Here is a 15200-nt window from a genome sequence, read left to right on the forward strand (position 1 = left end):
GGCAACACTTTTTTTTTTCATTTTGGATAGAGTAAGGGAGGGTTATAGCCCCTGTCGATTTACTTTTTACCATCCCTGTCCTATTGCAGAGATTTCCCTTCACTTCCTGCCCCATAGGCAAACAGGAAGTGAGAGGAAATCTTTGCAAATTAAGGGAATCCATTGCCTTGCTAACCATCATCGTTTCTCTTCTTCTTCTTCAGTGACCCAGACCCAGCAGCATGCATAGACCTCCTTGGTCTCCCCACCACAAAACGTGCCCTTTTTTCTCCACATACTCTCCCACTTTTTTTTCTTCCCCCTCTTTTCTCACACTCCTTCTCTGCCACCTCCATTTCCCACCCTTTTTTCCGTTTTCCCCCTACCTTACACCATCCTCTACTTTTATAAATCCATTTCTTCTCCTTTAGTACATCAGCCCCACTGTGTTACCCATAAGTAAAAAGGCATTATGATTAAATGCATCCATTCCACATAGCTTTGGCAGCTACGGCACTTGGCCTCCATTTCTTATATATATTTATGCATTGAATTATATTACCTGCTTGAGTTTCTGTCTCCTGCATTCCAGATGTCCCAAGGATCAGCAACAAACCACCATAAATTAAAGCCACAAACTTCATGTTCTGGAAGAACAAAATATTTAACATATGTAAACATATTTAATTTAATTGTGCTTAAAAAAAATTAATTCTTGTGAATATTGCATAAATATGACAACTATGGATGTGAATTTGAACATTTAAAATATCCCGTAGTGTCGAGAGAACTATTAGATACAGACATTGGAAGAGATCACCTCAGAGACTGCCATGATTCATGGATTACCAACCATGAGGGTATGGACCACATCTAAGCAACTTGAAAAGGATGTCACTGTGTTGTCTATTGCAACAAACCAGACTCTTAATTTTCTTACCTGCTACATAAGGTAATGTGTGTTTTGTAACCTCATATTCTAATTGTAGCGCCCTGCTCCTGATGACCAGGCGCTATGTTAAATTTAGTGGGTGTCTGAGCTGGTAGTTAACTCAGACTCTGGTGATTAAGGCTAAATCAGCCTCGGTTTCGGCTATGGCTGTGCTTGGAGGATTTTTCCCATTGTTTGCCTGTAGGTGGCGTTACCACCACAGGTCAATGTTGGAACACAGGCAAGCCAGAGTAGCCCAGTGGGAGTGGTCTCCCCGCTGGGGAAGGATACTTAAGGGGCAGACGCCATCTTCTGAGGTCCCTTTTTGCCTCATGGCCCTCCTGGTTCGAGGCATGTGATGGTCCATTTTTCAGCCCTGGGACCACGTTAGCCCAAGGCTGCATTACTGCCAGGTAGGCCCAGTCGTCTTGACTGGGGCCTACACTTTAAAGGTGATCCTGTGCTGTCTGTCCTGCGGGAGGAAGCCACTCAATGGAGGAAACCAGAGGAAAACCTGTCCTGGAGAGGGCCAAGCGGAAGGCTGGTGTTTTGGGAGGGGCCTGGTAACTTTATTTGGAGGATGCACCGTATTCTATGATGCCTTGTAGTGTTGCCGGGTCAGCTTAAAGGCTCTATACTGTACGGCTGGAGATCCGGGTACTAAATCCTGTGGCAGAGGATTCTTGAACACTTTGTTTCTACTCTGAAAGAAAGGTCTGTGGCAGAGACTGTATTCTTTCGTGCATCATTCTGGCTGTTAGGCCAGTGAGAGAGGCCTATCCGGGTGAGCAATACCCACTCTGAGGAAAGTGGTGAGTTGACTTTGGAAACCATAGAAGTTCCCCAGTGATCTGCATTGTGTGCGTGAACCTTCCCCTAACCCTCCATCCCTCTACCTAATCAAGTTTGTGTGAAATAAAAACCTGACAGAAAAGGGATTTGCTACTTGTGTGGACATTGAAGTTTCTTAGGCTCTTATCTCATCCCCTAGACAACGAAGAGCGAGGTAACGTGCAAAGGCCCAAAACGAAACCAGCAGCCCCTAAGGGGGTAGTGCTACATATCTATAATAGATAATAAATATACTAAATAGTAACAATTTAAGTCTGTACACATTTTCATGCCACTTTGTAACACCAGTGCTCTTGATTCTGTTGACCATAGACTTTATTTGAAGGAATCATATACTACATACTAAATGCATACATGCAGGGCTTTTTTTCAGCTGGAACTTGGCGGAACTCAGTTCCACCACCTCTGGCCCTCTGCTCCCTGCCTACCACCATTGTAAACATTGAAGTCCAGCTTCTCTGTTTACAAGGGAAAGCTTGTTTTTTGATGCTCCCCCATATGGATGGGGGATGCAGAGGTAATCAGCTGCGGAAGAAGGCTGAACTCTGCAATCTGTGTGTAGTTTACCCCTGAACTCTGCACACTGTATGCAGCGCACTCCTGAACTATGCACTGTGTACATAGCACAACTGCAAACTCTGCACGTAGCACACCCTGGAACTCTGCACTTTGTGTGTAGTGTACCTCTGAACTTTTCACTGTGCGTAGTGCACCCCTGGAACTATGCACTCTGTGTGTAACCTCCCCCCAAATTCTGCACTTGTATTTAATGCCCCTTTAAGACCCTTGCACAGTTAGTGAAATTATTTACACTCACTATTTGATAGGGTTAGGAGGGTGTGTGTGTGTGGGGGGGAGGTGGCGGTTGGTTTTGGGGGGGGGGTCGTGGTTGAGTTCCTGCACCTATTTTCTGAGAAAAAAATCCCTGCATACAAGTGACAGTTGTGTTGCTTTAATACATGTATTGTGGCTTTCTTAAATATAATGTCCCACTACCACAAAGCTTTATGCATTTTCAAAGACTATATATATTTCCTGACACACCTAGTGATACCTCAAGCATTGCTTTCATTTCATTATCTTATATTATACCTTCAGCAGGGAAGGAGGAAAATGCAAACTACAATTAATACAAGCATATGCACAAAGATAGTAGTCACTGGTGACTTTCAGATATAATGCTTTATAAAAGTATATTCTTAATTACCAAGCAGCCCTCAAAAATATGGATCATAAGCTTGCCAAAGGGATTGAGAAAACTCAACAAAGGAGAGGACAAATGGAAGGACTCTTTCCCAAGACCCATTATCACTACCCCTGAGTGGGCTTTCATGACAATAGTTTCTCAAATGTATTTAGTTATTTATCCTGTTTCTGTATATGGTCCTGCCATTTTTTCTACTTCACAAAGAATTCTGAACCGATCAATCCCTGCCATATTATATAATTACCCTACTACAGTCAACCACACACTCTTGAGCCAATTTACATAACATGCTTTGGAACAAAATAGGAGCAAAAGAACCCACAAAAAAGCCTGCAAACCTTCCATTAACTCAGAGCCACAGTGCTGTAGGGTAGAATGCTAAAGGACACTGCCCTGATCCTGTATGACAGATAAGCTGACCAGAGGGTTCACATTTTATCTGATTCCTTTTGAATCTGTCAAAAATCAAGCTGTGGTTGGCCCTGTTGGCACCACCTGGCTTAATAAATATCAATCCCAAAATTAAAGGAGCTGTGGGGTTCTCAACCTGGGGGTCAGGACCCCCTCGGGGGTTGAGTAACAATTTGGCAGGGGTCACCGAATCCTGGGCTATTCCTGAAGCCCGCAATGCTCTCCCAGCCCAGCTGGGCTGTTCCTGGAGCTCTCGGCCGCCCGCTCAGCCTCTTTTACAGCTGCCCATTCAGTTCACGGCATGGCTGGGGGGGGTAGAGACTAGAAGTCAGCTGACTGGTGAGAAATGTGAAGTGGGAGGGGCTGAAAGGAGACCCTATCTCCTGATTTCAGCACAGGTGTCACTGCTTACACAGTGAGTAACACTACCTGTGATTATAGTTGCCATTAAAAGTCCTCACTACAGTTTTCAGATCAGCAGATGACCTTGATCAAGAGCACCTAAGTTGGCTGATCAGAACTCCCCCCAGAACTACCACTCACCCCACCCATCCACCAGCACTGCCACTCATCCCATTACCCCCCCCCCCCCCCACCAAGGAGTAAGCGAAGGAGTAAAGATAAAGAATACATGGAAGGGAGAGAAAAAGAAGGGGAGGAATTAAGAAAAATGGAGAAAAAGAATAAGAGAAAGAACAATAAAGAGGGCTAGAGAGAGAAGGGGGACAAAAAAACATGGAATTAGTATAGAGAGAGATAAAAGGGAAAGAAAGAAGAACAAAGAGAAAGAGTGGTACATCCTAAAATGTACCATAAGGGGTTTTAATACTGTACGAGTGGAAGGGACTCAGGGAGCCCTAAATGTCCACAAATTACTTGTCTTGCCTTGGGTGCTGACAATCCACACTACGAAAATAATTTTACTGTTAGGGGACCCCACAACTTGGGAAATTTTATCAAGGGGTCACGGCACTAGGAAGGTTGAGAACCACTGGATTAAATGCAGTTATTGTTCGGGCATTCAGACAGTTGCTTGTGCTCAATAGTCAGCAGCAGATTTCTCCATCCACAATGTTTAGCATTAATAGGGAAAATCAAATGATTCCTCAAATCTAAGCTTGTATAGATAGCCTTAGGCCCCGTACACACGACCGAGTTTCTCGGCAGAATTCAGCCAGAAACTCGGTCGGAGCTGGATTCTGCCGAGAAACTTGGTCGTGTGTACACTTTTCAGCGAGGAACCCGTCGAGGAACTCGTCGGGCCGAAAAGAGAACATGTTCTCTATTTTCTCGTTAGTCAATGGGAAAAGTCGGCCCGCCGAGTTCCTCGGCGGCTTCTACACTGAACTCGACGAGGAACTTGATGTGTTTGGCACATCGAGTTCCTCGGTCGTGTGTATGGGGCCTCAGAAGCACCTCCAGATATCAGGTCTTTGAAACAGTCATGTCATGTCCAAACCAGGCACTTCTGGTGGAAATGTCCTGCGTTGATTTACAGGGATTTACAACAATGCTGCTATAGGCAAGCTTTAAGCCCTGGTTCACATGTCAAATCGCACGCTAAAACCGGCAGCTATTGCCGGCAATGGCACCGTCTGAATCGGTGCAACGCCACACTGATTCCCAAAAGTAGTTTTTGTACTACTTTTGGCGACTTTGGGGTGCGATTTCAATAGACATCCGTGCAGAAACCTGCACAGATGTCTCTGAAATCGCTCCCGAAGTCAGGACTGACAGGCGGGAATGATGTAGTGCAACTTGCAAGTTCAGCTGTCAGTGTAAACCTAGGTTAAAACACAGAAATGTATCACTGTTGACATCATGGCAATGAAATTATGACATTATGGCAATGGTATGATAACACTATGGCAATGGTATAAAAACATTATGGCAATAGTATGATAACTTTATAGCCATGGTATGATGACATTATGGCAATGGTATGAAATCATTATGGCAATGGTATAATAACATTATGGCAATGGTATGGTAACAATATGGCAATGGTATGATAACATTATGGCAATGATATGATGGCATTATGGCAATGGAATGATGACATTATGGCAATGGTATGATGACATTATGGCAATGGTATGATAACAATATGGCAATGGTATGATGACATTATGGCAATGCTTTTCATTGCTGCTCAGCAACTGCTGTCACATTGTTACTCCATGTGGAGAGTTCAGTATTGGTTCTAATATAGATCTTTGAAGTCTATGGCCCGGATTCACGTAGGAGATACGACGGCATCTTCCACATTTGAATTAGGTGGGCTTACGCCGGCCTATTTACGCTACGCCGCCGCAACTTTGGTTTGTGAATACTGCACTTGCCTGTCAAAGTTGCGGAGGCGTAACGTAAATAGGATATGTTACGCCCGCACAAATATGCGCTCTCCTACGTGAATCTGGGCCTATGTTTTCTCTGAATTCACCCAAGTGTACCCTGTGTTGAACCCTGGTGAAGGAGGGGTGGTGTTGCCCCAAAATTCATTGGTTATTTTATAATATTTTTTACCAACTTTTTTTAATTATCTTGGACTCTTTCATTTGTTTTTTGGTCTGCTGCACCTTTCTGTCTTTCTATGGTTACAGCAAAAAGGTGTTTGCTAAATATGATATGTGCAGATATATAAGCTGACACTCTGTGAATAAAAACATTTGATTAAACATATTCCTCCATAGCCACAAAGGATATACATCTTTTGTATTAAATGCCTTTACAAACCAAGATATTACTGCACCAGACATGTACCATTACTGTGCTGTACGTGCCCTGTGCAGAGAGCAAAGCTGTGGGAGGAATTTACCATAGCTTCCTACTACAAGCTGCCTGCAGAAAACTACGGGGGGGGGGGGGGGCAGATTCCAGACCCTGGATACCAGTCACCCTGCATGTGGAAAGAGAGCAGCGGTAATTGGTCTTTATTCAAATATACGTCCCTTTCGTGGGGTGGACCGCATATTTGTGTGCATTAGTGCAAATGCAGCTGTACCAAATGCGCAAACCCTGCGTGCTGCCGGCACAGATACCGCTTGCTAAAAACTCTTCTAAGCAGCATTGTAAGAAAAGTTTACCCAGCTGGAACTTGGTGGACAAATATAATTGTTTTCAACAAAATTGCTGTAGTTTTTCCATTTTCAATTTAATCTGTCAAAAAACTGTAAAAAAGTTGCCAATTTATTGCCCAGTTTACAGAATTCTGGCCATTGCTTGAACTTGTGGATGGTAGAGTGCTTTGTTTCTTGTTTTTACAAAATTGACTGAAACTTGATAGCTTTAAGCAGGTTATACACGCATCAAAATTCCTGCTGAACCGCCTGACCTTCTCTGCCGCTGTCTATTCAACGGAATTTAACAACCAGCTTATCTCAAACAGTCATGCTGAAAAACCAACATTAAATTATTGCTTTCAGCCAATGGCTGCAGTGCTGATCAGTGTATTCTGACGGGATGGGGATGAAGTTCCCCCTGTCAGAATACAATGTCTCAGCAGGAGAGATCCCTGCATCCACAATGTTTGTGTGGATGCAGGGATCTGCCAGTTTTTCTTTTCCTTCAACCCTCTTGTTGAAGGAGAAAAAAACTGAATGTGTATACACAGCTTAAAGTGTATCTGATGTCCCACAGCACACAAAACATGGTACTGCAATTATTTTAGTGAATATAAACTGCTAAGTAAATACTTTTACTCTCATCAGCAGTATATAGCAGTCTTGTGACTTCTATCAGTTTCTGGTTAAAGCTTGCAGGAGGAATTTTCATTCTCCCACGATTGTCCTATGAGAATGCAAGACCACTGACCCTCTTGTCTGGACAGTGCTGATCACATGCACTCTCCCAAGAAAGAAAAAAAACTCTCTAGCAATATGCGCCAAACTGAGCATGGGCAACCTGTCCCCAAAGCTCTGTAAATATCAGGAGATATATTGGAGACAGTGGAAGAAGGATTGGTGGCTGCAATAAGGCAGTACAGCCAGCCCTCCTGCTCAGCAGGTGCATGGGCCCCCCTTTTGAACTGATGGTGCTCGGGCCCAGTACAGTACTGTCACATTTTAAAATCTGATATCCAAGCATTATGTCACTGGGCCTATTGGCTGCCTTTATGATTAATGCTCTCCTTGCCCTGCCCGTCAGTTTAGGTGGATGGCCATGTCTTGGTAGGTTTTCAGTTGTGCCATACTCTTTCCATTTTCGGATGATGGATTGAACAGTGCTCTGTGAGACGTTCAAAGCTTGGGAGATTTTTATATAACCTAACCCTGCTTTAAATATCTCCACAACGTTATCCCTGATCTGTCTGGTGTGTTCCTTGGCCTTCATGATGCTGTCTGTTCACCAAGGTTCTCTAACAAACCTCTGAGGCTTCACAGAACAGCTGTATTTATACTGAGATTCAATTACACACAGGTTAGTTGCAAAACAGTAAATTTTTATTATTTTTTTTGCCTGGAGTTCAGCTTGAGTTTTCTAAAGCCCTGTACACACGATCGTTTTTTTCTGATGAAAACGGACTGATGGACCGTTTTCATCGAACAATACGATCGTGTGTGGGCCCCATCGGTGAAAATAAATAGAACACGTTTTATAATTTTCCTATGGATAAAACAACGATAGAAAAAAACAATCATCTGTGTGGAAGTCCATCGGTCAAAATTCCACGCATGCTTAGAATCAAATGAGAGAGTGGGTAACCGCTCAAAGAGAACCAGGTAATCTGATTCCTGTAGTCCGAGCCAAGGGTGCAGGCAGTGCAATCAAAATGCAGGTTAGGATGAAGGAAAAAAGCTGGGACAGCCGCACTCCAAAAAAACTCCTCCTTTAATTAAAAATCACAAAATACATGCCACAGCAAAAAACAGCACAACAAAAGAAAAGCTGACGTTTCGCACTATGCCTTAGTGCTTCTTCATACTTCATGCTTTTTTGGAGTGCGGCTGTCCCAGCTTTTTTCCTTCATCCTACCATGCTTAGAATCAAGTCGACGCATGCTCGGAAGCATTGAACTTAATTTTTCTCAGCACATCGTAGTGTTTTACGTCACCGCGTTTGGACACGGTCGGATTTTTGACCGATAGTGTGTAGGCAAGACTGATGAAAGTCAGCTTCATCGGATATCCGATGAAAAAATCCATCGGATTAGATTCCATCAGATAGCCAATCGTGTGTACAGGGCTTAATTGTATGAGTTAGTTTGGGTGACCGAGACTTTATGTGATAAATTCTTAAAATGGTCTCTAAAGCAAAAGGAAAACCAAGAAACCATAGCACTTCAATGCTTGACGTTTTTTACATGCTTGACTCTATAGTCTGTGGGAAAAAAACAGATACAAGTATTGTGGTCATTTGTTTGTAGAGCGAGGTGTGGGGGGGGGGGGCATAACGTGACATGCAGCACATTAAAGGTTTAACCACAGTTAAGACAACATACTGTACCGATAATATTGCTTAGAGCATCCCTTCTTTGAAAAGCCAATGCTAACCCATGAATTACAGTGATGATAATGTGATAGAAGTGCACCATTAGGTATAAAAGAACTACATGTTTTAAAGTGGTTCTCCACTTATAAATAAAAGTGTACCCTGGCTAGAGACCCCTCAATATAACTATACCCATAGGTGTGTGCAGCCTATTGCATTAGGGTGTGCACCCCAAAGCTCAGACACACACTACCGATCACTCACCACGTTCATTCAGAAAGGGAAGGGGCTGATAAATACATATTTAACGGCCCCTTCCCTCACTCATCCTAAAACATCTCCTCAGTAACAGCCGGAAGGAGAGGAGAGAAGGGAAGCCGGAGGTGCTGCAAAGGAAAAGAGTGGGGAGCCAGGGCGGTAGGGGGTATCTGTGCTGCACAGAATGATTAGGGTGTGCCTGGGCACATCCGGCACACCCTGTGCGCACGCCTATGACTATACCAAAAAGTCTATGGCCCTTGTTAATTACACCAAGTGCAATCGCTGTAGATTGCTGTAGATCTGAGGGGAAGCTCTGAAATGAGGGGAAGCTCTGAAATGAGGGGAAGCTCTGCTTATTTTATCATCCAATCATATGCAAGCAAAAATTATGTTTTTTTTTTTATTTGCATGTCCCCCTTAGATCTACAGCGACTGCACTTGAAAGTGCACTTATAGTGCAAAGTAGATTTGCCTTTAGTAAATAACCCCCAGTATTGGCTCACGCACTGCAACCCACTCTGCCTTCTTCTGTCTGCTCCCAGCAGAACAATTCAATTTGCCTTGGACCCTCTCACCATCAGCATTTTCCTTATCTCATAAATTCAGTCATATAAAACAGTGCCATCTTTCTTAATAGTCCTTGCTCAACAAAAATTTGCCAACTGAAAAATTAAAAAGTATCCCAAAAATATGTCACAAATAATTGAAAATACATCCCTAACCTGTTCTTTTCATAAACAAGCTCATATTTTGTACAGTAAATAAGAATTTATAATTCTGATTTTTTATCGACCAACATTCACTTTCTTTTTTTTAAAAAACTACCATCTAAATTCACCTTTTCTAGTGATTTTTTAAAGATTTTCTTTTTTTTACCTCTTGCCCCCCGAGAAAAGATAGGATTTTGTCGCAAACCCGTGTCTCTCACCCTACCATATACCCAATTTGCCCTGTGTACCAACATGGACACTTATGTTAGTAGTACTAAAAAGTGAGTTTGTATTTCCATTTTGCTGCTGGAAGACTAAACCAGTAAGATCCCATCCATAGAACACACATTAGCACTTGTATCTGGCCCCTAGCATGCACAACTTACTCCCCAGTGCCCATTGAGATGTCCCCTCCAGTAAGAGTACTAGCCAGTTTTCACACCAATGGTGCATTATAATCCTCAGTGACCAGTTTTCAGTATGTGTTGGTGAATGATTCAGTGATCAGTCTCCATAAAATGTACTTTAATGCCTCGTTTCCACTGAACGGAACGGTTCGGGTCAGTAAATTTGGAACGGTTAGAATGGTCCAGTCTATTCTCGTGAGTGTTTCCACTGCAAATCGGACCGTCAGGGACCATACAGGATTTAGAAAAAATGCCTAGCGCGTCCACCAATTAGTGGAATGTATTGCATCTCCGCCCTAATGGAACCGTTCCATTTTCTATGGCCCCACATCTGAAGCAGGACCCAGAATGGTCCGGTATGGTTCGGTTTTATGGCACGCTTTCATAATGGAAACACCCAAAATAGCGTACCGTACCGAACCTTACTGAACCGATCCGATCAGTGGAAACGAGGCATAAGTGGCCAGACTTCGTTGCATATATATATATATATATATATATATATATATATATATATATATATATATTTTTTTTTATTAACCTGACCTGGCCTTATAGAACTGTAAGTGCATAAACCCCTCAATGACCGGATCTCCAGTGCATGTTAATGAACACCTCAGTGACCAGTCTACAGGGTAAATGTGTTAAGTCCTTCATGCCAGCTTCCAAAAAATCTGCATTAAACCATTAGCAAGCAGAATACTGGCTATATTATTTTGTTAACCCTTCGGTGACTATTTTCTAAAATAGACGAGTTAACCCTCACTGACCTGTCTAATGTTTTAGACACCAATCTTCAGATTATGTGCAATAATCCCTAAGCATTCAGTCACCAGAGTGAATATATTAAAACATATTTAACCAGTCTTCAGTGTGTGTGTTAACCAACCATTAGATGTGATAAAATGCTGAAATTCTGCGCTGTGTTAAATAACTCAGATTAGAGGCAACCAGAGCTTTTTCTCAGAAAATAGGTGCAGGAACTCAACCACGACCCTCGTTCAAATTTCACAAACAGTAAAAGGGTCTTAAAGGGGCATTAAATACCAGGATTGTATTACATACAGAGTGCAGAGTTCAGGGGGGTTACACACAGAGTGCAGAGCTGTCACTTGTAAACACAGAAATCAGACTTCTGTGTTTACAAGTGATTGTGATGAGCAGGCACCAAAGGGTCTGAGCCAGAGGTGGTGGAACTGAGTTCCCCCAAGTTCCCCCTGAAAAAAAGCCCTGGAGGCAACTAACACAAAAGGTAGTATAGCATACCTAAATAGCATATGGATATAAAGTGTAGCACCAAAAAAAAATATTATAATCAAAATAGTAATATGAGTGAGCAGATGATCCCAATCTCATGAGAATATGCTACTGCATTGTGAAAGGAGATGTGGCTTTAGCAAGTAAGGAGATCTTGTATTTTCTAGCATAATTAATTTCAAAGAATTATGAGCAGAAATGCAATTATTACTGAAGATTGGATGTAAGTACAAGATATCAAACCATTTTATAATCTTAGTCCAGTAAATACTGATGTATGTTTGTCTCCAGGGATAGGAGATACTTGGGATGACAGCAATATCTACTGGAAAGTAGACCTGGAGCATTTAACAGCAGACCTGGCACCTGTGCCCGGGATGACTGGGTTTAGGAACACCACTGGCAATGTGTGACCAAAAACACAGCCTATGTAAGTTTTACTTTAATAGAAATTAATGGGAATGCAGCAAAAATCCATGTGTATTGTGTTTTAACACATTTGAATACAGTGTATTTCAATCAGCAGACATTAAAGTTTAATGTGCGTGTCAGTTCACAAAAAACACACATTATAAAACACATAATAAATACAAAACTGCAATTATTCGCACAATACCTGAATTCCGCCTAAATGACCTAAATTTGTGTTATAATAATTTCTCAACTACTTTTACCTAATTATTCTCTTTTATTATTATTATTTATATAGGTACAGCTGTTATATGATTATATGATTTACATAAGAAAATATCACAATTTAAAGAGGGCTAATGTAATTTATTCCTGAAAACAGTGTGCAAAGAAAAATTTGCTGAAGAGCAAAATTTTGGAGGATTAGAGGTATTCGTGTACTGATGGAAAAAAAAAACGATTTTCAGTACAAAATTAAAAACATGGTAATATGCATCAAAAAGTATTTAATGCTCCATGTGCAAAAAGCAATATACTGACAACAATAAAACATTTTACTAAATTGTCATAAAGTTTACACAAACAGCTCAGCTTAACGGAAGAATATGTATATTCTCAAAATTATTCAATGAAATATAGATTTCTTTTGTTTACAAACTTTTATTGAAAAAATAGATAGTGGTACAAATCTATAAAAACAGTGTCAATATAAAAATTGCGATTCGCTGAAACATAGATTTCAAAGTAATGAAGGAAAATATTGAATTAGTTTGACTTACAGTTTCAGGCAGAGTGTCCTCTGTGACAAATGAAGAAGTGAAATCTTCATGTGAGAAGCACTGTCTGTCAGATGTTGCATGACGTGGTTTTGTCTCCACCCAGAGACTATGACCTCAAACCTCCGCCTCGCACTTCTTCTATCCCTAATAGTAGAAAAGCACAACAGAGGCACAAAATGTCTGCAAATATGAAAGAGGAAAAAACATGAAAAGGCCTCCTCGAGTTCTATGTGTTTGTAATTTGATGATGACTCTCCACCATGTCAAGTTGAACATTTTTAAATAAATAACTAAAGGAAAAAAAGATGTAAAGATGGCTACCAAGAGAGCGGCTGGAAATAATTGGGTCCTCCTCAACGCTGTATCCTGGCCTAGGCCAACAAAGCCCAAGCCTAGGGCAGCACTTTGCAAGGGGGCAGCACGGATAGGATGACTGTCCTATTATCCTGGACCACAAACCTTCCTCACTGTGCTTTATGTTTTCTGCTGCTCCATTGGCATAGTTATATCTTCTTAGTCCTCTCCATAAAATTATCAGAAATTTGTGCTTAAAGTAGATCTATAGTCAACACTTTTTTTTCCATTTTGGATAGAGTAAGGGAGGGTTATAGCCCCTGTCAGATTATTTTTTACCATCCCTGTCCCATTGCAGAGATTTCCCTTCACTTCCTGCCCCATAGCCAAACAGGAAGTGAGAGGAAATATATTCAAATTAAGGGAATCCATTGCCCCCCCCCCCCCTAGGCCCTCAAACTAGTGTCCCCACTCGAAAATTGCAGGGTGGGTCTTAATAAGAAAGGGGTGTGGCCTTGACAGGAACGGGTGGGTCATATTTATAATAGGGGGTGCATGAATTTAGTCATGCCTAGGATAGCACAAAACCTAAATACCCTACTGGTCCTCCTGCCTATTCTGTGAGTAGCTGCATCTGGATCAAACAGCAAAAATCAGGCTCTAGTCGCTAGGGGTTACCATGTACAATCAACCTTAGACCTAACAAAACAATGTAATATGGGGGCCCACCTAAACCATCTAATTAATTTGTATTCAATCAGCCTAACCTATGTACTACATACTGTACCTGATGACAGATTTAAAAAAGATTGTAAAATCAGATTGTAGCATGTGTGGTGAACTTTGGGTCTTTTTACTATACAAGAGATAGGGTTTAGGGTTGTAGGATACTAAAACACACAAAATAGGAGGATAGATAACTGAATCAGCAAAATGTCCCATTAATATGATCTCTAAAAACAAATGCAGATAGGCAGAGGGCAGCCAGATAAATTGGTGACCCAATGTTTCCTTGAACTACAATATGACTTCCATGGGCAAAGATCCCTTGTCCAAAGTCCAGATGACAGCTTGCCTTCCAGCTCCTCTGAGACCCTTTTCAGGTAAGAGTATCTTTATCTAGTCTAGATCCTTTCAGGCATCTTCTCCAGCTCTAACTTGGTTTCCAAGGCCATAAGCACATGGTACACCATGAGGCCTGACTCTTAAACAGTGTCCCCACATTGCACCATGCCAGAGGGAGAGTCCCAGGGGAAAGAGTTCTGGAAAGGTGCTTCTAAACATATCATCTCCCCAAACCATGGCTCAGTGAGATAAATGTTCATATGATCCATCCCACACTGACTACTGGAACCTCCTTCCAGCAACAGGCTCAAGCAATCAACCCAACAGGGCAGGAACAAAGCACAGAAAAGTTAAAGTGTTACTTAACCCAGGACTATATCTGGTCTCCCACAGTACACAGAACACGGAAATGCAATAGTTTTAGTAAATATAAACGGGAATTTTTTTTATTTTTCATTTTTTCTTATCAGTAGTATATAGCAGTCTTGTGACTTCTATCAGTTCCTGGTAAAGATACTGCACTGAGCTGTCCTATCAGGATTCAGGACCCCTGACCCTCTGTCCTGTACTGATCACATGCACTCTCCCCAGAAAAAAAAACGTTCTAGCAATACACACCAAACTGAGCATGTGCAGCCTGACTCCAGTAACTCTATCTTATCCGGACCTGTTTTGGAGTCAGTGTAAGGAGGAGAATCTGTGCATACAAGATCAAACAGCCTTTTTACACAATGCAGAGGATTAAACCATTCGGTTTCACAGTGAGTATCACAAGCATGCTTTAATGCATATACAGACTGATTTTACTGTTGTGGGTTTAGTAACACTTTAAGCATTAGCTCAGGCTACTTACAGCATAGTAATAACATTGTCTAAATGTATTAGAGAGGCCATTGAATAAGCCAGAGTCGCTAAAAACAGTCTATGGAAATTATTACATTACTTCCATGTAAATGGAATTAATAGGAAGATATTTTCTGTACTGAACTCATAATGAAGGTGTCAGCTAACCTTATTAATTTAAAGTCATCGCTTACCAAGGCATTGTAATTATTTGTAGTATAGTATCTATGGTAAAAAAATGTAAAATAAGATATCAATTTCCAGATTCTATTTCAATTATTTCTAGTCTACGGCCCCATACACACGATAGAATCCATCCGCAGATAAATCCCAGCAAATGGGTTTCTGCGGATAGATCCTATG

At 41.6% G+C, this 15200-nt stretch overlaps 1 protein-coding gene across 1 annotated transcript in view; it reads right to left on the reverse strand.

The window, feature by feature from the left end:
• The window catches only part of ITGB7 (integrin subunit beta 7), an 89345-nt gene extending 76578 nt beyond the window's left edge, over positions 1–12767 (reverse strand). Inside the window, exons 1-2 of the mRNA XM_040340677.1 lie at positions 12636–12767; positions 542–626 (exon numbers count right to left, since the gene is read on the reverse strand). Coding sequence (XP_040196611.1) covers positions 542–623 — 82 coding nt within the window. The 5' untranslated portion in view covers positions 624–626; positions 12636–12767. The remainder of the gene's footprint in view (positions 1–541; positions 627–12635) is intronic.
• Between the last annotated feature and the right edge of the window lie 2433 nt (positions 12768–15200).

Source organism: Rana temporaria, chromosome 2 (genome assembly GCF_905171775.1).
Source record: "Rana temporaria chromosome 2, aRanTem1.1, whole genome shotgun sequence".
NCBI lineage: Eukaryota > Metazoa > Chordata > Amphibia > Anura > Ranidae > Rana > Rana temporaria.